The following is a 23,568-nucleotide window of genomic DNA, read 5'->3' as shown; positions in this document are numbered from 1 at the left end:
CCAGGAGTACCTTCATGATCCCGTTCCAGTTGTCACCCGTGGAGACCTGGAAGAGTGTGAGGAAGGCCATGCCGAAGTTCTCGAAGGTGGCATGCCGGCTCATGCCCTCGCATGGGTTCTCGTCGTTGCAGACTGGAAGCAGGGAGGAGGTCAGCCCTGCCCAGTGGCAGAGCGCCTGAGGGGCTCACCCTGACCCGGTGCCTCCCACCTCGCCTCAGAACCCTCATCACACCCTAGGAGGGGCCTGCAGACTGTGCGCGGCCCACAGATAAACTGAGGCTCGGGGAGATGGCACATGAGCTGGGGCTCAGGTTTGGGTGAGTCTGGCTCTGCCCCCTGCCGAAGAATGGGTTTCTGAGAAAGAAGGTGAAATGGGGTGAGGGCCAGCCCCTCGGGGAACCCTGCTTTCCGGAGCCATCCCGGTGCAGGGCGGAGCTCAGCGAGCGCTCTGTTGCTCTCTCCCCCGCCCTGGCCTCTCCACTTGCTGGGGTGGCGCTGGCTCAGGACAGGCACCAACACCAGGGTAGGGGGGGCAGTTTCCCTGGGAGACCAGACAGCTGAGGGCCCTGCTGTAGGCATCTCCCCAATACAAAGACCCTGATGTGACGGGCTCAGGGGTCTCCGGCTTCCCCCGCCCCCCCAGTTCATCCTGCAGCCCTGCTGTACCCCCACCACGGGCCTGCTCTGGGACTCACCCAGCTTCCCAAAGAGCTCCACCCCGAGAGCGGCGTAGATGAAGAAGAGCAGCATGAAGAGGAGGCCCAGGTTGCCCACCTGCGGGAGGACAGGTGAGGCCGGGTGGGGCTGGGGAGCGGGTGGGGGCATACCAGGCCTGGGAAGGGTGGAGGCTGGGGCAGTGGGGGTGGGCAGCCTGAGGGTCAGAGCAGCTGTAACATTCCCCCAGGCTGTGTGTCCACGTCTGCCACCCCCACAGGACCTGGAGGGCAGGCTGGGTCCAGCACAGGGCTCAGAACAACAAGAAAACACGTGTGCCGCCTTTACCACGAGCTGCCCCATTTCCAGCACTCAAGGTTCATGAGCTCACTTCCTCCTCACAATAATCCATGAACTATCTTTTATCCACATTCTTCAGAAGAAGAAAGAGACAGACTGAGAGGTGACATCACTTGTCCAGAGTCGCACAGCTAGTAACTGGTAGGACAGGGGTCCAAACCCAGCAGGCTGGCCCCAGGGTCCATGCACACAATCTACGCTACACACCTTGCGTGGCTACCAAGGTTGAATGGATGGATGAACGAAGGGAAGGAAGGGAAAAGGCAGGAGGTCTCAGCACTAACACTAGCTCCTCTACGAAACCACCGAAACGCACTTGTCCCTGTCACTGTCATCTGCTGGTCTGGGAAATCTTCAAGAGCAGGAACACAGCTGCATGAGGTCAGATTTGCCTCCTTGGGCCAGCATGAGGCCTGGCCATAGAGAGGAGGGAAGGCAGGAATCACGCAGGCCCGTGGGTCCCAGAAGCCTCTGCAAACCCGGCCACCCCCGTCCCACAGCTCCTGTGGGAGAAAGTGTCCCAGATTCCAAACCTAGTTGAAATCTATCCATGCACTGGAGACCACCTTTAACTCATGCTATGGATAAGATGAGGCTCAAACACATTCTTGCCCTAGAAATGAAGTATCTCTTAGAACCCTCAGAAGGCCTGCGTGAAAAGAATCAGGAGACATTCACATTAACTGCTGAAAAGTAAACCCCGTTGATCATACTCCTCAAGTTTCTCTGCTCCACTCCAGAGCAGGGTTTCCTGGCCAGCTGTTCTACACTGCTAGTGTCTGACTAATTAAATGATGTTCCCTTCATTAATAAAACAAGCACTTACTGAGCGCCCGTGAGGCCAACTGTAAGGCCCTGACCGCCGAGAAGGATCTGGCGTGGTCGAGGCTCTAGGAATTCAGCTTTGTGCCCTGCACAGGCCGGGGCGGGCCGCATCTCTTAACCAGGATTGCTTCAGCTTTTCTATCTGTCCCCTCCCTGCCGTCAGCATCTCAGAGCTGGCAGGGTTGCGGCAGCCTCCTCACCATCTTCCCTGCCTCCAGCCTCTCCCTCCAATCCACTCTCCTCCCAGCCATCAGAGCCACTTTCTCGAAGGCAGCTCTGGCTGCAACCTTCCTTGTCTAGAACCCTCCTGTGGCACCTGCTGCCTGCAAGATAAAGCCCGATTTTGCTGCCCTGGCATTGAAGGTGTGCTGTGACCTGGCCCCCAGGGACCCCCTCCCAGCCTGATCTTCCAACCCCACACACTCCAGCCACACAGAAAACAGCCCCACAGTGCCTTGGCATATTATTTTCCCCTGCAGGGAGGACCCTCTGTCTTTGCCTGGAAAATGCCTCCTCCCCACCCCTCAAAGCCCAGTCCATGGGTCACCTCCCCTGAGAAGCCTTCTCTGATGCCTCCTCTTCTTGGGGAAGAGCTTGGTGGGAAGAGGCTGAAGTTTCATTTTCCTAGCACTTTACATAGAATTGAGGAAATGGCCAATGTCCATACAACAACATGAGCAACAGCAAATGGATTTTGAGGGGTAAGCACCATTTCATGGGCAGTGGCACTTGGCACGTGCTTCTTCTAAAGTGCTAATGCACTTGTAATGACTACCATGGGTCTGCTGCTGGAGGCTGGGATGTCCTGAACATCTCCATGTGCCATGCCCCGTGCCAGCTCCGCACTGGATTTGGGAGTCATGATAGGACCACCCAGGGGTCAGAGCATGGGGAAGGGGAGTGGGAGCAAGGAGGCCAGGGAGGCCGAGCCACACACCCACCATCCCCATCCCTAGCAGCCTCTTACATGGCACTTCCCATGAACCAGGCCTCTTAAGTGCTTTATAAGCTTTAACCATCTGACACCTCACCGCCGCCCTTTGAAATAAGCGCTTGAGTGAGCGATGCTTCACCACCATCCTCATTTCACAGGCAAGGAAACTGAGGCACGAAAAGCTAAGTCGCATGCCCAGGGCCCAGGCTTTGCTCTCAGGCATTATGGCCCAAGCCGGGGCTCCAATCTACTTCCCGTCAGCACAGCCTGCAGCCCAACATCACCCCCATCTCCCATGGGACAAAGTCCCCTGAAGGGATTTAGTGTTAGGAAAAACCACGTCTCTGAATGAATGCCCTTGCTTTCCATCCAGACCATGCCACTTTCCCTTTATACCGAGGCTGCTGGGAAGCTCACACCAAATTCAGGAACAGAACTCACCCATGTCCTTAGCCCTGGTCCCTGAAAGAATTAGCTCTGCTTCCACCTTCCCTGGGCTGTTAATCTTGTATCCTCGTTTTTAACGTGCAGTATCTGTGCCTTGTATTTTAAGGCGCCTGAAGTTCCTGATGACTCGATGCGTCATAATGAATAAATAAATGTGCCTGAGGCTCAGCTGAGAGCAGAGGCCACCCTGAGGGGAGGGGGAAGGGGAACCTCAAGCAGTCAAGACCGCGGGGGAGGGAAGGACTGGGATTGCAGAATTCCCAGGAGGATGAAAAAGGTGCCCTCTGTGGCCCTGATCACATCTCCCCTTTCACTAACCACAGGGTGTGGGTAGAGCAACTTCCCTAACTTCTCAGATCCCCACCTGGTCAGAGTCTCATGCTGCCCCTCCTGGAATGCCATCTCGGAACTTCTCCATCCACACTGCCACCTCCTTCTGCCAAGCCACCCTTGGAAGTCAAGCTCAAAGGTCCCCTTTCCTAGGCTGCCTTCCCTGATCTCCCCAGGGAGTGTCTGGCACTCTTCTCTCTCTCTGGAGCATGCTAGGGGTCCCTCCCCACATTTCCCTGAAGTATCCATCTCCCTCCACCAGCCTGGGGGCAACCAAGGGCACATTGTGGACCCTCAGTGCGTGCAGAGGGCTGGACACAGAGTGGCACTGGCAACCACGTGATGAAGCCAGAAGAAAGAGGCATAAAGGGACCCTTCCTGCCTCTCAGCTCCTGGCTCAAAATGCATCCCCAGAGACAGCATCTGCCCTGGCTCTGGCAGATGTGAGGAGAAGGGAAATCAGGGCCTTCCTGCCCCAGGGCCCAGCCTGACACCGATGACCCCTAGGAGGGCTGCCAGCAAGAGTGGCTCTTACCTGGGGCAAAGCTTGCACCACCGTGTCCAGCAGGGCCCGCATCCCTGTGGCCATCTTCAACAGCTTCAGCACTGCGGGCGAGACCCAGCCCCGCCCACTCAGCCACAGGCCAGTGGGGACGTGTGTGTGCACGTGTGTAAACTCGGGAGAAGAGAACATGAAGGCACGTGCAAGCAGAGTCCGGCTCTCAGATGCCACATTACAAGAATGTGGGTGCAGCCACAGGGTGAGTGGGGCATGCACAAAAACATGTGGACACAAGGCATGGGTGTCACTGTAAAAAAGCCCCCGAGGACGGGGCATACTCATGGGAACTGAGGTCTATGAAGTGTGTGAATGAGTGTGCTATGAACTGTCATGGGCACAAAGGACCAGCGTGAATGGCCACATCTCTTCTCTTCCCCTCTCGATAAAGAGGACTCTGGCATCACTCGCTGAGTTTCTGGCAGGCAGAAGAGCAAGAGGCACCTGGGCTCGCCCTGAGGCAGGAGGCTTTTAAAAGGAGTGTACGAACTACCTTGAGGAGGGGGGGAAGGGTCTCTGAAGACCGTGCGTCCCAGTCACTGTGTTTGAGAAATGCCAGCGAGGAGCTGGAGGTGTTTCACATCTTCCCAGTTGGACTGGGTTCCTTGCATCACACTCTGAGACTGTACCCCATGGGTCATGGCGTTATAAGGAAGTGGGAGTGTGTATCCATGTGTGCTATGCAAAGCTGCCTGTGTGTTGGGGGAGGTGTGTGCACACAGAGTGTGCATGCGTGTGTGTTGGCTGTGTGCCTCCCGGCTCCTGCTCACCCCTGCTCAGCAAGGAGCCCACCATGCCTGCAAACTCCTGCCTCCACCTCTCCCCACCCTACTCCTGTGTGCTCTCATCAGGCAATGAGGAGTCTCATCCCGCCCCTGTTTGTCCCTGTTCCCTGTCCCACCCCTTGCCCCTCACCTCGGGCAATGCGCAGAACCCTCATGATGCGGATGATGGTGGGGTTGATGGGCAGGGCCGCGTTGATCTCGATCTCCTCCAGGGTGATGCCCATGACTGACAGTAGCACAATGGCCAGGTCTAGCTGGTTCCATCTGCTCAGCCATGCATGGGAGGGCAGGAGTGGGCATGAGGAGGATCCCTCTGGTTCAGACACACCTTAGTGGGGGGAGCCTCCCAGGTCCTGACCCTTCTATTGTGGCCCATTAGGCTGTGTGGCTGCCCTCCCTTACTGGCCCCTCCTAACGCCACTGGGTCCAGGCCCCTCTCTGCTCCCCATAGCCATCACTCCCTCAAGCAAGGGGCTGATCAGGCTAAATAAATATCTCTGGCCTCCTGCAGGAGAGGAGGCATGGACTGTGACTTCCAAGTGTAATCTTGAGCTGGCTGCTCTCTCTGTGGGGCCTTAGGCTAGTCCATCAACTTCTTTGAGCCTCACTATTCCCTTCAAAAAGGAGTATTAGCATGAGGCAGACCCTGCTCTGCCTATAGGGTAGAGACAACCTACCAAAGATGAGCCAAGAAGGGCCAGGTAGAATGCCCTACACCCATCAGATGATACCATAATCATTTCCTGTTCAGAGCTATAAGCAGCAGCTGGGGCGCCTGTCCATCAATGCCTAGATGCTTACTGGTTCCCCTCTTCAGGCTGCTCCAGGCTTCCCTAAGGGTCAGGACTGCTTCTTCATCCTGCAGTCTACCCTATTACTGCCCTAATCCAGCCTGGCCACTCACCGGTCCTTGAAGAAGCGCCTCAGACCAAATGCCACCAGCTTCAGCACAGCCTCCAGCACAAAGACAGTGGTGAACATATAGTTGCAGTACTTGAGGGCTGTCTCCAGGGACTATGGAGGAACAAAGAGAAGCATGATCCAGGGCACATGACCTGCTCCACAACCTTCTTCTACTCAGAAAGTCTCTGCCTTTTAAGGAGAGAATTTAGTCCATTTACTTTTAGTGTAATTATTTATATGCTGCTTTTATTGTTTCCATCTTAATGTGTACTATTTATTTTATGTTGTTATTCCTTCTGTTTCCTTTTTCTTATTTATGTGTATCTGGTCGAGTTGGTACCTTTGGAGGCAATATAGGGTATTAATGAAGAGCTACTGAGCCAGACTGCCTACATTTGAATCCTGGCTTAGTGCTCACTCCATATTCACCATATGATCTTGAGTAAGTCATTTCATCTTAGAAAGCTGGTATGCAAATTAAATGAACTAATAGTTCAGTGCTGGAAACAGAACAATACTTGTAAAATGTAAGCTATTATTATTCCATTTTTCCTGTTAATTTGGAAGTTCTATAATTATTGTTTCATTCTGCCAATGGTTATCTTTCTTTTTTCTGCATTCATAATACTCCTCTCCCATCATTTGAAATAAGGTATTAATTCCACACCTGGAGGCTCTGCTTCCCTCTTCTTCCCCTCCAACTCCATCAGGGTTTTTAGAATGCACTTGCTCCTCACATGCCCCTCACATACCTGGTCTGCAACAAGCTAGGAAATGGTCATCCTCACCCACCCCCAGTGTTTGCCTGAAATGGTCCTTCCACCCTTTTGCCTAGTCTCCATACACCCAGGTAGTAAAGGAGGCTACATGGTAGGCTTCGAATGCAAATCTAAGTTCCAGACCTGGTTCCACTACCTATGGCTGAGTAATTTGGGTGGCATATTTAACCTCTCTAAGCCTCAGGTTCTTAACATATAAAATCTAGACAAAGGATTCCCCCTGCCAGCCTTAGGATTGCTGTGAGGATTAAAGAGTTCATATATGTAGTGTGCCTTGCAAAGAGTCAATATTTAACACATCACAGTCATTGCCACCCATGTGCAAGCCACAGTCCAAATGCTGCCTCCCTGACCCACCTTCCCTCTGACCATTCCCTTCCAGACTCTGAGCTTCCTGAGGGCAAGCTTGTCCGGCACCTCCTCCCACTGCAGTGCCCAGCATAGAGTCCAGCATGGAGGGGCTGCTCACATCCTGCTATCAGCTAACCCCTTCCCCACCCTATCCCTGGGGTGGGGTACTGCTGAGACCCCACCCTCACCTTGTAACCTTGGGCTGGGAGGCAGACCAGGGCTCACCGTGGGCTGATTGTAGTGCTCCAGAGACATGGTGACCACGTTGAGGCAGATGATGAAGGTGATGAAGATGTCCAGGTAGTGGCTGGTGCACATGGAGTGGATGAGCAGCCGGGTATGACAATAGGTGGCATAGTAGGGCAGCCGCTGGGCCTCTGCAGGTGGTGCAGGGGGAGTGGCACAGACCACAGAGGATTGGGGTCAAGGGAAAGGGCACAGAGCACAAAGGACAGAAAGGTGGAGGACAGGGAGGGGGCAAACAGGAAGATGTTGATCCATCCCAGGCCCTGGAATCAGTGTTAGATTTCCTCCACCCAGCCAAAGCACCATGAGAAAAACTGTGGGGAAGGGTGACAAAGAAGGCAGGACATTCATTCTCTCCATCTACCCCAAATGAGCTTATGGCAGGAGCTCTGGGCCTGCCTGCAGGGAGGGCAGGTTTCCCATGGCCCAGGGTGCCCAGGTTCTGCCTTTGCCCTATGCCTGAGCTGAACCCCCAACGGCCTCACTCAGGTTGGCAGCGGTGTCAGCCATTGGACTCTGGGTGGACACTGATGGGGTTCAGATCCCCTGGACAGGAAGATGCTGGGAGAAATGGCTGAGCCCTGGGCACAGGGGTTGTATCTTTTGTTCTCTTCCAGCTCCAAAGACTCAGGAGGCTGGGGTCAGGCCCAGGCAGAAGGGCCTAGAGCTGGGTGACCCACGCCCTCCACAGACACCGACTCACTCCGGCGCTTCTTCTCCAAGCGCCGCAGCCGCTTCTCCTCACGCCGCCGCGCCTCTTCAGCCTCCTGGTGCTGCCGGCACTTGTGGAAGTTCTCCACCACAACACCCACAAACATGTTGAGCACAAAGAAGCTGACGATGAGCAGGAAGGAGATGAAGTACAGCAGCATCCAGGGGTTGTGGTTGGTCACGGGCTGCAGGGGAGTCAGAAAGGGCTGAGGAGGCTGATCAGGCCCTACAGGGCCATGGGGAGGTACCCATCCTGGCTGAGCCTCCATGGAGTGGGGATGTGTTGAGCCTGCCTCCAGGAAGGCGGCTGTGAGGTCTAAATGAGGCAGCAGGTAAGAAGTAAATACCCTGGGCATGACACAGTATGGTCCTCAGCCAAGAAAGCCACCTCTCCTTCCCTGCTCAGCAGCTGCCTCCTGGAAACATCTGTCTTCTTCCTCTCATTAACCTATCCATTCATTCACTTATGCATGCATCCATCCAACCATCCACCTATCCTCCCACTCACCCACCCCTCCATCCACCACCCATCCACCCATCCATCCATCCACCCACCTATCCATCCACTCATCCACCCATCCATCCATCCACCCATCCATCCATCCACCCACCCATCCATCCACCCACTCATCCATCCATGCATCCATCCATCCATCCAACTATCCTCCCACTCATCCACCCATCCATCCACCACCCATCCACCCATCCATCCATCCACTCATCCACCCTTCCATCCACCCACTCACCCATCCATGCATCCACCCATCCATCTACCCACCAGCCAGCCAGCCACCCATTCATTTACCTACCCACCCATCCATCCACTCACCCATCCATCCACCCATCCACCCATCCATCCATTCACCCATCCATGCATCCACCCATCCATCCACCCACCAGCCACTTATTCGCCCATCCAGAAATAAGGCAGAAAACAAGGCAGCCAGCAGAGGGGAGAACATGGATGCACAGACTCCTTGGTGGAATCCATGTATGCATGTGCATGCGTGCACTGGTAGGGGTGAGGAGACAGAGCAGACAAGGAAATAGAGAAAGATGCATCCAAGTGTTCTCATTCCTCCCACCAAATACCGCCACCCTCACATCCAGCTCCAGAGTCTTACTGGGTGGGACCCCTGAAGCCAAGAGCCAGAGGTCCATTACTGGCCTGGGAGTTGCACACAGCCCTGCTTCCACCACTGAGTGGGCCCTGTCTTGAGCTAGAGAATCTTTCTGTTTCTTCTCCCAGTGACCCCCTCAGTCTGGACACAGCCAACCTTGGTCAGCCACACATCTTGCCTAAAGTCCCCACCTAGCCCCAGAGGAAGCCAAGGCTGAGTCTCTTCCCTGACCTCCTCCACCCAACCCCCCTCCCCTAATCCATCTTCACCCAGCAGCCCTCAGGAGGCTGCACTGACAAGCAGACCTGACAAGCAGGGACACCACTCTTGCTATAAGCCCCTCACTGGCTCTCTCTGCCCTCAGAATAAACTTTTGCCCCTTGTCATGGCACACTTGGGGGCTTGCAGACCACCTAACACTACCTATCTCCTCTCCCCACCTCATGCCTCTCTCATTTTCTACTCCTCGATCCCAACTCCCAATTCCATAAACACATCACTCTCTCACCCTCTCTGTTCCTCTGCCAGCTGGCTCAGCCCCTCTTCTCTGCCTGCACTTGGTTCTGTACCCACCAGGCTCTGCACCCCTCCAGGAAGGAGCAGCTCAGATGCCTCTTCACAGAGTTGGGGGATTTGCCAAAGCAAATGGAACGATGATTTACGCTACCCCAAGGAGTGGCTGTAATGGTGAAGATTCAAGCCAGGATGTGAGGGGTGGGCTGTGCTGACAGTGGGGAGACACTGGAGCTGTGGGTCTTGTTGGCACCAGTTTCAAATTCAAACCACTGGGCCCCAAGGACACCATGTCCCTCCCTGCATCAAGGCTTGGCCTGGTCCCAGCTACACCCACCTGCTGGTCCACAGCAACAGCATCCAGTCCATTGTACATGATGTTCACCCAACCATCCTTGGATGCCAGGACAAAGAGGGACATCAGAGCCTGGGAGACATGGGGAGGGGGAATGCAGGGGTGAGGACTGTGAGTGACTCCAGCTGCAGCCACCCCTCCTCAGCTCTCTATTCTTCTGCCCCTGGGAGGCAGAGGGACAAAGACGTCTTCTCTGTGTGGCAGAGCTGTGCCCTCGTCCAACAAACCTTTCCTAAGGACCTACTATGTGCCTGCCACATACTTTTGCAGTTGCTGTTATAGAAGAAAAAGTGCTGAACCCACGGTCCTGGGTTTTGGTCTCAGCTCTGAAATTATCCAGCTGTGTGATCTTGGGCAAAAAAAATTCATGAACTCCTGTCCCCTCACCCACAGAATGGAGCTAACAAATACCTTTCTGGCAGGTGTGCTGGGAGGGCCAGCTGAGGCTCAACCAGATGGTCCCTGCCATCCTTACTCCAGTGGGTAAGACATGCTTGCCCCAGCATCTGAAAACAGGAGCTCATGAGAGGAGTCAGGAGCCCTGGGTCAGAACCCAGGCTGTGCCACTCACTGGCTATGTGATTTGGGGCAAGTTCCTCGATGTCTGTGGGCCCATTTCCTCATCTGTAAAATGGTAATAATTCCTCTCCCTGGTTTTGAAAAGGAGGTGGTCCCCAGAACACAGCCACCCAAGGCTCCCATGGAGATGGCAGGTCAGCATCCTCATGTCTCTTCAGTGAGTTCACATCTGGTTCTGCAGCACCCAGCACAGAACCTTGCACACAGCAGGTGCTCAGTAAAGGTTTTCTGAACTGAACTTGAGCACAGCCTCCTGTGCCATCTTTGCACCAGTAGTTAGTAGGTTCACAAAGGGTCCCATTTCACCAGAAACTGCCCGGAGGTCACATGTCCTACTCAGGAAGCCCTCTTCCCAGGGCAGAGGTGGTCACACCCCCCTCTGCGCTCCTGCCACTGTGGGCCAGGACATGCGGTTCTGGAATGAGTCTCTGGCCCCGCACTGGCCCCTCCTTCCCACCATCCAGAGCACCGACCCCTTCCTCTTCCCTTCCCAGGTGGGAATGGTGCCGAAGGTGTCCAGAAAGTGCTCAGACCCAGGAGCAGGGAGGGCAGAGGAAGACCCCCTTCCAAGGGCACAGGAGGCTCCTACATTCCAAGGACCTGCCATCACTGTCTCCGTTGACAGGTGAGGACACTGGAACAGAGGGTCTGGCACTTGTCTGAGGGCACACAGCTGGTAAGGGCCACTGAGGAGTCAGAGGCTGCAGGCCAGGCTGGAACCCTCCAGGTGGCTCCAAGTGCGGAGAACACCCCACGCAGGGTTCCAGGAGAGCCCGATGCCAGGTAGACCCAGAAATGCTCCAAAGGGGCGGGGCTGGCACTGGGGCGGGGCCCATAGGTGAAGGGGGTCAGGAGCACGGGCACAAAAGGCCCCTGGCAGGCTTCCCCTCAACTTCCTAAGACATCTTTTCCCCAGGAGGGCAGGGGTAGTGACTGTCCTGGTTCCTGATACCCTTTCCCTGGGCACCCACTGCCCCTCCAAGGCCCTGTGGCTCCCCTCCCAGGTGCCATTGGGGGGCAAGCCCTCCAGTGGGATCTAGCTGGAGGCTGCCCATCAGCCAGCGGGGGATGAGGGCCTGGAGCCTGCTCCTCCCTGTGTGCCCTGGGGCAACGCACGCCTACGTCTGGACATACCTGGCCTCCTGGGCAGGCCCTCAAGAAATGAGGGCAGGGAAGGGGAGGCAGCCAGCCAAGGGCTCTCACCTGGGGCACTGCCCAGATGGGTCACACCCGGCAGGCCCCCAGAAGAGGAGACCAAGGGGAAAGCAGACACCAGGCAGGGGTCTGCATGTCGACAGAGCAGAGAGCAGCGGATGGGTGACGGGAGAGGGTACCACCCGGGGCCAAGGGCTTGATACCCTTTCATCTCAACCACAGCCTGCCTGGCAGGCTATAACATTCCCATTTCATAGATGAGGAGACTGAGGCTCAGGGAGGCCACACCTACAGAAAGTGGCAGAGCTGGATTCACCTCCAGGACTGCTTGATTCTAAAACTCCTGTCAGGGGTCCCTGGGTTGGGGGAGGGAGCCAAGAACCAATGTTCACAAAGCACCTACTAAGTGCAGGTGTTTGCTGGGCACTCTGCACACAGACTCTCTAAGCCTCATCCCACCTGAGAGGTGAGTGCTACCCTTACCCATTTTGCAGAAGAGGAAACTGAGGCTTGGAGAGGAGAAGTCAGTGTCAGTCCTGGCAGTGCAAGACAAGCCAGGTCTGTGATTCCCAGAGCCACTGGCATCCAAGAGAGGGGAGGGTCTGATCAGGGCTAGGAGGGCGGTGCTCACCTGGCCCAGGTTGTCGAAGTTGTATTTGTGATGGACCCAGCGGTAGTTGGCGGCCATGCAGTCCGAGCGGTTGGTGATGTTGCGGGTGTCCACGCCCAGACAGTGGTAGAACTTGCCCTTGAAGAGCTGGGGAAAGGGGGCAAGGTTGGTGCTCTCACAGGTGAGGGTTGCAAGTCAGAGAGGAACCCGCCTCTCGATCGCGTTTTCTCAGCCTGTCTTGTGCTCAGTCATCTGGGCCCATGTCTGTCTCCCTCCCTGGAGGAGGAGCCCACAGCTGGCAAGGTGCATGAGGTTGGAATGTGGAGTCTCTCCCCTGGCTGTCTGAGACTTCCTTTTCCCCAGTCACAGAGCCCAGTCCCTGCCCAGACTGGACACCCCTCACCTGCACTCCCAGGATGCCAAAGATGATGAAGAAGGCACAGCAGATGAGCACGATGTTGCCGATGGGCTTGAGGGAGGAGATGAGTGTCTCCACCACCAGCTTCAGGCCCGGCGCCCGGCTGATGACACTGAGGGCAGGGAGAGGCCAGGCACACATAATCCCTTGGCCAGGCCAGGAGGCAGCCCCTACTCAGCCCAGAGTCACCAGGGCTGAGCATCCCAGGGCATGAGTCCCCAGGGCTCACCAGGGCTGAACACCCTGGGGCATGAGGACAGTCGCCAGGAATGCAGAGAACGTGGCCAGGCAACCCAGACATGGGCAGAGCAGGAGGCAAGCTGCACCCAGGCCTCAGATCTACAGCAGCAGCAGGGTACCTGCCCTCACCCCTCACTGTGCCCAGCTCCTGGGGGTCCACACCACACCCTGGTCTAGGGACTGATGCCCAGAGATGGCAACAAGCCACTCAGCTCGTTGGGGTCTGCAATACTGGGGTCCAGCTTCAGCCCTGCTCTTCCAGCATGCCCCACCCCCAGGGTCTGCAGACCCCTCCCCTGGGAACAGCTCAGGGTGTCTGGCACTCACTATTGGAGGATCAAGTGGGCGAGTGGGGAGGGCAGAGTGAGGGCCCAATTCGACCCGTGGCTTCCCTGTACAGTGCATGACGCTTTCCCCCATCCGCCCAGGAGGGGTTCTCACCGCAGGGGGCGTAGGGTGCGCAGGAGCCGCAAGACTCGGAGGACCCCCAGGATCTTGGCTCCCCCGGCCGAGGCCAGGGACACCACGATGTCGATGATGGACACGAAGACAAGAAAGCCGTCCAGCACGTTCCAGCTGCTGCGCAGGTACGCCTGCTCGCCGAAGTACAGGCCCAGCGAGACCACCTGGGGCAGCGGTGGAGCCGGGGTCAGGCCACCGCGGGAGGGGCGGGTAGGTGGGCTGGGCCAGCCGGGCTCTGCGCGAGGGGGCGGGGCGAGGCCAGGTCGGCTTCGGGGGAGGGGGCGGGGTCCTGCAAATGGCAGGGCCGGAGGGAAGGGGAGGGTTCAGGCCCCCCTCTGAGGGCGGTTGATGGGCGGGGACAGGTCAAGGTCAGGGCCCAGCAGGCCGCCCCTTTAGGTTCCGGGTGCCTCTGGCAAATCCAATACAAAACTGCCCGCCTTGGGAAGCGCCCCAGACGGGATGCTTCCCCTACGCCCCACACCTCTAGCAGGTGCCTCCATCACACTTAGTGTTCCCTGCACCTGTCTGTCTGGCGGGGTTGTGACTCCTGTGAATGGGGGACATGGCTGATCCCCTCTGGGTCGTGGGAGCCCAGCCCAGGTGCTGACACCCATGGGGCTACGAGTGGAATGAGGCCGATGGCAGGCGAGTGACAAGCTGAGGCAGGGGCTGACCCAGGTCCAGGGGCCCTAGCTGGGGCTGGCAGGGGTCCCGAGTGAAGCCGGGAGCTACCTTCAGTGTCATCTCGCCCACGAAGATGGCCGTGAAGATGTAATTGGACACGGTGAGAAAGATGCGTTCCTGAAAGCATCGGGAGATATCATAGGCCCAGGGGCTCCCAGAGCTGCCCGGCCACTGGCCAGCCGCTGCTTTGGCCAAGGTGCGTAGAGGAGAGGCTGCCACCTCTCAGTTCGCGGAGGCTTTCCCCGCCCCAAAGGCAAACTCCCTGTCCCGCCTCCCCACCTCGGTGAGGTCTCCCTGCCCCCCTCAGCCCTGGCAAGCTGTCCCTTGGCCTGGCCCCTGCCCTGCCCAAAGGCTGCAGCCACTCACGGTGCTGCCGGCCTCGATCTGAGGCCGCTCCAGGGCGATGGTGATGCAGTTGAGAAAGATGAAGGCCAGGACGACGTAGTCGAAGAGCTTGTGGGCAATAATGGTCTGACACAGGACCCGGAACCTGGGCAGGGTGGGCAGGGGCTGCCTGAGCGTCAGCTGCCTCCCACCCTGGCCAGAAGGAAGGCAGAGGACCCAGGCAGCAGTGCAGACCAGGCTGGCCTCCAGGAAGCAACCCCTATCCTTTCCTCTGGCCAGGTGCCGACTCTACACCTGCTCAGGGTGCCCACCTGGCACCGCCTTCTCTGACCATACACCCACACCACGATGTCACCCACCTTTCCCTGGCACTCGAGGTTTACCCAGCCCAGATCCCTGAGCCTGTCAGGAGGATACCACGCTGCCTAGTACCCTCTGCTTCTGCCCCAGGCCTTCCCTCAGGCTGCTCCCTGCCCCTGCACCAGGCTCCTCCTCTTCACAGCCCCTGATGTGCCTACTGGAATGCCACCTGCCTCCAGAGCCCAGCACAAAGGCCTCCTCCCCCAGGAAGCCTTCTGATCTCCCCTCAGATGCAAGCCACACAGGCTACTTGAGAATGGTTCAACCTGGTGCCCAGCACAGGGATGGCCTAGACTAGAGGAGAGCCCAGGAGAGCCTGGCCACCAACATCCATCTTACCTAAAGTCCTCGCCTAGCCCCAGAGGGACCCCTGCTCCCCAGGGATCTTGGAAGCCAAGGCTGAGTCTCTTCCCTGACCTCCTCCAGCCAATCCCACTCCCCAAATCCATCTTCACCCAGCAGCCCTCAGGAGGCTGCACTCTCCCCTGGAGACCCCCACCTCTGGGCCGGGAGGGTCCGCTGTGGTCTGGGAGAGCGCCACCAATGGCCTTGCCTGGCTTGGCAGAGATCCGTCCCTCCCACGTCACCCCTACTCTAACCCGCACCCCAGGCCTGGCCCCGCCCACCTGTTCTCGGGAGAGAAGAGGTAGACAGACCAGTCTTCGCGGACCTCGCACCAGTCGGGCTTATAGACGTCGATCATCTTGCGGACGCGGAAGCACAGGGTCTAGCAAGAGGAGGACGGAGCGCCGGGGGTCAGCGATGCGCAGGGCTGCCGGTCTCCGCCCATGCGGCCATCCCGCCAACTGGGGTCGCAGGGTCACCTCCGAACTCTCTGCCCCCCCGGGGGCAGCCAGGGAGGGCTTCTCTCCCAGGAGCAGGCCCAGCTCAGGTGCGGGCAGTTCTGGCCCCGCCCCTCCTGCCTCACACCTGAAGCCCTAGCCGCTCCGGCCACGCCCCGGCCACGCCCCCGTGGGCCCGCCCGCTCGGGCCCCGCCTCCTGGGGCCGCACCCGCTTCTTTCCTATCCCACCGCACCAGGTCCCCTTCGGCCCCGCCCCCACTCACGTAGTCGATCTCCTCCTCATCCTCCCCGCGATCTCCGCGGTCGCCCATCTTGGTGAAGACGTCCTTGGCGATGCTGGGCATCCTGCCATTGCAGTCCTCATGCCCGGGGACCGGGCCTGCCGCCCTCCAAGCGGCCCGGGGGTGGGCGCCCACCGCGGGCACCAGCTCGGCCAGGTCCACCGAGTCCCTGTTGTCGAGGGACAGCGTCCGGCGGTGGTGACGGTGGCGGTGAGCCAGATGGGGCCCGTGATGAGCGTGGTGGGTGTGTGGGGCGTGCAGGGGTGCGGCCCGCGGCGGCCCCTCGTCCGCGGCAACCTCGCAGACCCGGGCGCCGCCGCCGCGCTCCGCAGAGAGCAGGGACTCATGCTCCGCCGACGGCGGCTTGTGCTTGAGGCTGTTCCAGCTGGAGCGACGGCTGGCCCAGGCCGCGCTGCGGCCCCATGGTCCGTAGTAGGAGCTCCGGGAGCTGGACTGGAAGGAGTTCCCGTTCAGGGTCAGCGCCCCACAGGCACACCCACGGGTGGGGCACCAGGTGCCCAAAGGCAGCCTGCACCCCCGCTGTGGCTCTAAGACCACCCGCCTGGCCAGCGGGTGACGGAAAGGGCTTGACCCTAGAGCTCCTCTCCCTGTCCCACCTCACTCCATCTACATCCACAGGGACATGAGGGCACGTCCACCCAGAGGTTACATCCCCTCCTGCCACCTCACTTCCCTTGAGGAAGATACAGCAAGTTAGGGCCATCTTCCCATTTTGCAGGTAAGGAAACTGAGGCTCAGAGAAGGGCAGTAATTTGCTCATGGTCACACAGCTTGGAAGTGGCAGAAGGTGGATTCAAGCTGCAGTCTGCCTGACTCGAAAGCCCAGCTCTTTTTACCCTACACATTGCTGCTGAGATGAAAACCCAATTCTCTGCACCAGACCCCACTGGCACTAGGCATTCATTCATTCCTTATTGCCAGGTCCCGCTCTGGCACTGGGCACCCAGGAATGCAACAGACATGGCCCCTGCCTGACTTTGGCTGGGCACCAGAGTCTGAGCCTAGACTGGCAGGTACCTCTCTTCAGGGTCCCTCCACACACACCCCAGCAGGAAGCGCCCATCCAGAGCTCCCCACAAGGACTCACCAGGGAGCGCTGGTCATAGCTCATCCTCCCCAGAGACATGACGCTGCTCTTTCGGGAGCCCAGGGCCACCAGCATGGGGTCCGGCTGCAGTGAGAGTCGGGGGGCGGGTCCCGCAGCCCCTGCAGGACCTAGGTGCCCACCCAGTGGGAGACTGGGGTCCAGGTGCCCATTGGGGGTCATGGGGATTGGGCAGAGCTTGGGATCTGGAGGAGTGAGATGGAGACAGAGGGAGGGACAGATGGCAGACAGAAGGACAGAACAACAGCAAGGGAGCCATGAGACAAACAAACAAGGAAGGAGCAGAAATGGAGAGCTTTTCCGAGGAGGCTTAGTCTACCAGGAGGTCTTCCTGGTTGCACCCCATCACAGTGCCTCCCCTCCGCCCCCCACCTGCAGGGCTCTCAGCTTTATTTAGGTATGTGTGGACCCCTTGCCTTCTGTGCTCAGGACCAGCCTGACAGCTCACTCCCATGCCCAGTATGGGAAACAAGGCAGAGACTGTCCGCCCCAGTTACAGAGAAAGACACTGGGCTAGGGTTGGGGGATGCTTGTTCCAAGATGCCCGGTAGTGCCAGGCAGGACCAGAACCTACACCTCGACCTAAGGCCCTGAGGCTGTAACCAAGGGGCCCTGGTATGTGGAGGGATGCAGTGGGCTGCAGCTACCCCTGTGCCTAGAATCCCGGGGGTCCATGGATGTCACTGACCTCTTTTTGAGCCTTCACATTTTTTCCAATTATGAACGTAAACAACAAACCATAGAGAAGTAGCAGTCCCTGAGCCTGGGCTTGAGGGGAAGTCAGACGCTGTCCCCTCTGCCCACCTGGATCTGTGGGGAAGGCTCTTGGCTCCCTAGGTGACAAGCGAGGGCCTGTTTACCTCCGCTGCTGTCCAGGCCTTCCTGGAGCTTGTCAAACTCCTCCATGTTGGATGAGCTCTGGTCCTCGTCCGTGTAGGAGCGATTGGCATCACCCTGGGAGAGCATCCCTCACGTTAGAATGCAGGTCAGCCTAGCTCCTCCCTTCCCAGCTCCCTCTAGAATTTTTCTATGGGTGTTTCCACCGCCATTTTACAAATGGGAAAACTGAGGGTTCGGAAAGGGAAATGAGATGCTAACAACAACCTAGGCCACAAGCCTACATCTGCCTGACTGCGAGTATCCCCAGAGCCTCAGAGAATGGAGGGAGCAGGGCCCAGAGTCCCTAATCTTGGGGGATTTTGAATCTCAGAGATGGAGAAGCCTAGTCCTACATCCCTGGGGGAGAGCAGGGATGGCAGACGCAGTCTCCATTTGCATGCTTCCTATGATGAAGAGCTCGCCACCCCATCAGCAACCCCCTCCTTTAGGGATAGGTTGCCTGCTGGAAGTTTGAATTGCAGCCCTCCCCCATCCAGGCCACCTCTCCCTCGCCCAATCTTTTGCAGGCCCTGTGGGGGTGCTTCCTTTGCCAAGACCACAGTCACCTCCGCCTGGAAGCCCTCCACCAGGATGGCCACCAGCAGGTTGAAGAGCACATAGTTGCCAAAGGTCATGAGGGCGACAAAGTAGAGGGAGGCCCAGGGGGAAGTGGAGGCCATGCCGTTGTAGAGAACGACGTTCCAGTCCTCCTGGGTGAGGATCTGTTGGGGAGACACAGTTAGCCCTGGGGTACCCCTAGTCCACGGCTAGGCTCTACAGGGAGGCATGGGAGCTGTCAGCCCCACCCCTCCCAGGCCTACTGTCCCACGGCTTCCCCAGCAAACATGAACACACAGAGGCCACTCACCTGGAACACGGTGACAATGGCCCACAGCAGAGAGTCAAAGTTCTTCCTGTCGGGCACCGTGTCTCCAGTGTCCGTGCGGAGGCTGAACTTGCAGCCAAAAATATGCATCCCAAGGATGCTGGGGAAAGGATGGAAGAGGCTCATCGGACTCACATGCACCAAACTGCCCACCCACCTTGTTTCATTCTCAGTCAACTCAGTAAAATGCAGGGCAGGGGGAGGCGGGGCAGCGTTGGTCCCATTTTACAGAGGTGAACACTGAGGCTCAGGGGATCATGCTTGCTGAAAGCCACAGGGGACTGAGGGACAGTGTCAGGCTTCACACCCAGGTCCAGGTGGCTTTGTCCAGAGAAGCACAGTGGACCACATCCCCCAGGCTCCCGCCCACAGCCCCAGCAGGTGCTGAGGTATGGCCCCCAGCACGGCGGGCTCACCTGAAGATGAAGATGAAGAGCATGAGCAGCATGCAGAAGGTGGCCACGTTGTCCATGGTCTTCATGAGCACCACGAGCTGGCGCCGCAGGGCAGGCATGAAGCGCACCAGTTTCAGCACACGCAGCAGCCGGAAGGTCCGCAGCACCGACAGCCCACCGTCCGCCTGCCCCACGATCTCCCAGATGCTGCGGTCCCGCAGGGCAGGCCCAGGGTACAGGTAGGAGGCAGCAGTAGGAGGCCAGGGGAAGAGGAAGACAGAGGGAGAAGGGAAAACAGAGCAGAGCTTCCATTCATCCATCCAACAAGTATGTTGGATGCTGCTCCACGCCACGAGCTAATCAGGGGCTCTTCACCTGGAGTCCATGGACCACCACCACCCCCACAAGAGGTCTCTGGCTAGAATACAGAGGTCCGTGGATGTCACTGTCCTCTTTTTGAGATTTAACATGTCTTTTGGTTATGAATGTAAACAGGAAGCCACAGAGAATTAGCAGTACCTATGGCTTTGTGGCAATCAAAGTAACTGATGTCTTCACATCACGTGACAGCCGATGCAGCTGTTTCCCAATATTATTTATGCCCATCCCTTCCTTGGAGTGATAGCAGTCACAGACCCGCTGCTAGATTGTGCTGTTTAACTTTACAAAAATATGTTGATAAATCACAAATGTTTGACTATTTCAATAATTGTTTCAGTGCAACGGGTTTCCACAGCCATCTTATGTCCTTTATGTACTGGCTGGGGTCTTCGCATTAAATCTCCCCCCGAGCCACTCTGCTGCCAGGTGGGTTCGGGGAGGGGTACCTGATGATGACAATGATGCTGTCGAAGATGTTGTAGGGGTTCCGCAGGTAGTCGAAGAGCCCAAATGCAGCCAGCTTCAGGATCATCTCCAGAGCAAACATGCTGGTGAAGACCACGTTGCAGATCTCCAGGATGTTGGTCAGCTCCTCCGGCTGTGGGGCATTGGGGTGGGGAATGGAGACCCAGTCAGGCCAGAGGGCAGCTGTGGATCCCCTCTGGACACCCACCCTGGCTCTGTGACCCTGGCAGGTCGGTGTCCTCACCACAGCTCAGTCTCCCCACTGCTCCATGCACAAGGCCCCGAGGGCCCCTCTCAACTCTGCTACCTTGGGGTCCTGAGAGGTCTGCTGAGATGGTGAGGGTTGGGGGACCCCATAGGGCTGACCTTCCACAAATTTGGTAATGAGGCTTGTAGTGCACCATGAGGGAAGTGTTCTGATACCCATTTTACAGATGAGGAAACTGAGGCTTGGAGGCCAGCCTGAGGTCACACGGCTAAGACGCAGAGCAAGACAGGAAAGCAGGACAGGCGTCGCTAGACGTCACCAACCCATTTAGTGAGCACTTACCACATGCCAGGAACCGTTCTATGCATTTTACAGGCATCACTTCACTTAGCCCCTCACAAGAACCCATCTGCAGGCAGGCAAGGACATAGGTTCACAGGACGCCAGTCCCTTGCCTGAGGCCGCAGAGCTAACAAGTGGTGGGACCAGGATTTGAACCCAGGCAGCCTGGCTCCAAGACTCCTGTCCTTAACCCCCGCCCGTGCAGAACTTTTCTCTCCCCTTCCCAGCAATGGCTGTCTCAGGACCAAGGGTGGCTGGGGACATCGTGCCCCATGAAAGGAGGATGGACACGATGTACCTGCTGCATGCCAGGCACAGTCCTGCACACAGAGCACCCGTGGTGGCTCTTAGCACACCCAGCAGCTCTCAGAGGAGGACATTCAGACCCAGAGAGGTTAGAGGACCAGCCCAAAGCCACTAGTTGGTCAGAGGGAGACTAGCTCCCTCCCCCAACAGCCTCGGAGCCTCCCTCTGCTCCCATAGCTGTTTACCCCTGGTTTTTAACTGATATCCTACAAATGGCATTGTTCAAAGAACCCCAGTGTTTAAAGCAGGCCACACTAGAGGCCACGACTGGGGGCAGTGGGGGAAGTTGGAGGGGTCTGGGTTTGGTTTGGACATTAAGTGGCTGTGTGGTCCTGGGAAAGTCGCTTCCCCGCTCCTCTGGAGTTTAGTTTGCTTATCCATAAAACCAGGGGGTTGAGTGAAGGATCTAATTCATCCAAGCCTCTCCTCTAAGGCTCCTACGAGGCCCAGCCCCTTCTCTCCCCGCCATGGCTCCCCCGGGACTGCTGAAGTGTCTGGTGTGTGCTCACCGTGGTGCCAGGTCATCCCTGCCTGAATCACAGAGAAGGGAAACACTGTTGTTGAGACCTGATTTGACGCCCAACACAAGTTAGCCTCTCCGGTTTACAGATGAGGAGACTGATGCTGGGGAAACTGGGAGGGGGAATGACTTGTTCAGAGTCACCCAGCAAGGATGTGGCAGGGCAAAGGCAGGGCGCTGAACCAAGCTGGACTCCAAACTGCTCTCCTGTTACACCACACAGGGACCGCAGCCAAATTCATTCATTCATTCATTCATTCCTGCATGGCTGCCACAGATTTGAATGACATGATGTGCTGGGCTCGAGCTACCAGGGTGGGCAGTGGTGAGGGAATCAGGGCACTGTCCCTGCCTTTGAGAAGCTCGTGCTCTGGGGCCAAAGCCCAGTAAACCAAGTTAACAAACCAAGCCAGTGTGTGCTGATGCCAGGAAAGCAGGGACTGGCTAGGGGACCGGTGCTAGTGGGGTCAGGAGGCAGCGACATCTCAGCAGAGACCTAAAAGCTAAGAGAGAGCCGGCGCCAGGGAGCAGAGAAGGGTGTGCAGGTGGAGGACCCAACTGGCTGGGAGGTGGGAGAGCAGAGGACCAAAAGCAGAAGCCCCTCCATCAGCAACAGGCAGCCGCAAGGCCCTGACTCTGACTCCATGTGGGTTAAAAGGAGGATGGAAAAAAAAAAAAAAAAAAAAAAAAAACCCAAGCGCCAGCTTCCAGCCTGAAGCCTGGGAAAGCTAATAAAACTGCCAGCTCCTCTCAAGCCTGGATGAAGGAGAAGGCCCATTTCCATCTGTAATTACATCTGACTCAAGAAGTCGTCCCAAAAGAGGAGGGGACCCTGAGAGGGACCCTCAGTGGGGAGGGCTGAGCCAGGGTCCAGATGCTGCTCAGAGCCAGCAATTTGCCAGCCCAGTAAGCGATGCCCGCGGAGATGAAAGCTGTAGGCGCTGACACTCCGTGATGACGATCAGCTGGCTCCGGCCGCACGCGCCATGCACGCACTCCCACCAGGGATGCGGGAAGCCACTGCCATCCAAAAGGTCACCCCGCGCCTCCTCCTCCCTCACAACAGATGTTTCTCCATTCAGCGCACCTGTTAATCTTTTTCTAATGGAGCATCCATCACTCCTGAAAGCATTTCTCTGGGACAGAGACACACAGATGAATATAGACACAGCAAGTGGGAGCCCAAGGAGGAGGGGACATGGAGAGGGAGGGGCGGAGATGGACAGAGACAGATAGACAGGCAGATAGAGACAAGGGAGTGAGGGGCAAAGGTGGGGCATGGAGAGACGGAGACACAGAGAGAGGAAAGCAGGGACACAGACATGAAGAAAGACCAGGACGACGAAGCAGTGACACCATGGGAATCATAGATACGGCCAGAAAGAGACACAAAAAGAGCAGGCAGACAGACAGCCGGACAGACAGACAGATGGCAGAAAGGTCGCTGGAGGTGGTGAAGACCACCCAGTGAAGACGGAGGTGCTGAAGGGCTGAAAACAGCAGGTTCAGCTAGAGGGAGGAGGAAGGGGGCAGCAGTGGGAGCCTGCAAGTCCCTGCCTGATGCAGGTTTGGGTGGCACCAGGCTGCCCAGCCTCTGCCATTTCTGTAGGGGTAGATAAGGGTGTGCAGAGGTCAGCTGGCCCCCGGGAAGCCCTCTAGCCCAGCACCATCCCCATCATAATAATGGCAGCTAGCGTTGATTAGGCCCCTCCCATGGGCTGGGTGTGCTGAGCACGCCCCATGCATTATCACCTCTCAGTCTCAAGCCCTATATTATCACCATGTTACAGACAGGGAGCCTGAGACTCAAAGAGAACTGACTGCCCAGGGTCATGGCCAGGCTGTGTTGAAGTCAGGTCTCAAACCTAGGTCTTCTCCCTCTGGCCACATCCCCACCTCCACGGCCCAGGTGCCTTCACCTGCCCCGCTTTTCTGATGAGGCCCCAGTTCAGCACAGATGCGTAATTCACTTGCAAGCCTTTCCCGGCTTCCCATTGCCCTAAGGATAAAACCAGCTCCAAGATCCTCCTGAATGAACAGCCCTCCTGGCCTCCTGCACTGTCTGCGCTGCCCCTTGTACACATCCTTCTCAAGGACTCAGGGTCCTTTTGGGGACCTGTGCTCCTGGTCCCTGTCCCTCTGTCTCACTGATGAACTCCTAGTCATCCTTCAGGATCCGTCCCCAGTGCCATCACCTCCAGGAAGCCTTCCATGACTGCTGTCCATGTTGGTGTCTCTCTCTCTTGGGC

General features: G+C 57.5%; 1 protein-coding gene across 3 annotated transcripts in view; it reads right to left on the bottom strand.

The window, feature by feature from the left end:
* Positions 1-20,174, bottom strand: part of CACNA1I (calcium voltage-gated channel subunit alpha1 I) — a 31,984-nt gene extending 11,810 nt beyond the window's left edge. For 2 of the 3 annotated variants that reach the window (XM_032138406.2, XM_058431234.1), the window contains exons 1-21: positions 19,925-20,090; positions 19,119-19,304; positions 18,685-18,802; positions 18,383-18,538; positions 17,798-17,891; positions 16,920-17,122; positions 15,794-16,264; positions 15,353-15,453; positions 14,388-14,511; positions 14,070-14,138; positions 13,317-13,501; positions 12,621-12,747; positions 12,239-12,364; positions 9,856-9,945; positions 7,877-8,069; positions 7,153-7,304; positions 5,799-5,908; positions 5,025-5,158; positions 4,086-4,156; positions 696-774; positions 11-132 (exon numbers count right to left, since the gene is read on the bottom strand). In XM_032138406.2, the coding sequence (XP_031994297.2) occupies positions 11-132; positions 696-774; positions 4,086-4,156; positions 5,025-5,158; positions 5,799-5,908; positions 7,153-7,304; positions 7,877-8,069; positions 9,856-9,945; positions 12,239-12,364; positions 12,621-12,747; positions 13,317-13,501; positions 14,070-14,138; positions 14,388-14,511; positions 15,353-15,453; positions 15,794-16,264; positions 16,920-17,122; positions 17,798-17,891; positions 18,383-18,538; positions 18,685-18,802; positions 19,119-19,304; positions 19,925-20,025 (3,012 nt within the window). In that variant the 5' untranslated portion in view covers positions 20,026-20,090. Of the gene's footprint in view, positions 1-10; positions 133-695; positions 775-4,085; positions 4,157-5,024; positions 5,159-5,798; positions 5,909-7,152; positions 7,305-7,876; positions 8,070-9,855; positions 9,946-12,238; positions 12,365-12,620; positions 12,748-13,316; positions 13,502-14,069; positions 14,139-14,387; positions 14,512-15,352; positions 15,454-15,793; positions 16,265-16,919; positions 17,123-17,797; positions 17,892-18,382; positions 18,539-18,684; positions 18,803-19,118; positions 19,305-19,924 lie in introns of all 3 variants that reach the window. The other variant, XM_058431235.1, reaches the window with a different exon arrangement.
* Positions 20,175-23,568: the final 3,394 nt, after the last annotated feature.

The sequence above is a fragment of the Hylobates moloch genome, unplaced genomic scaffold (assembly GCF_009828535.3).
Source record: "Hylobates moloch isolate HMO894 unplaced genomic scaffold, HMol_V3 SCAFFOLD_19, whole genome shotgun sequence".
In the NCBI taxonomy this organism is placed as follows: Eukaryota; Metazoa; Chordata; class Mammalia; order Primates; family Hylobatidae; genus Hylobates; species Hylobates moloch.
This window is presented reverse-complemented; position numbering and strand designations above follow the sequence as displayed.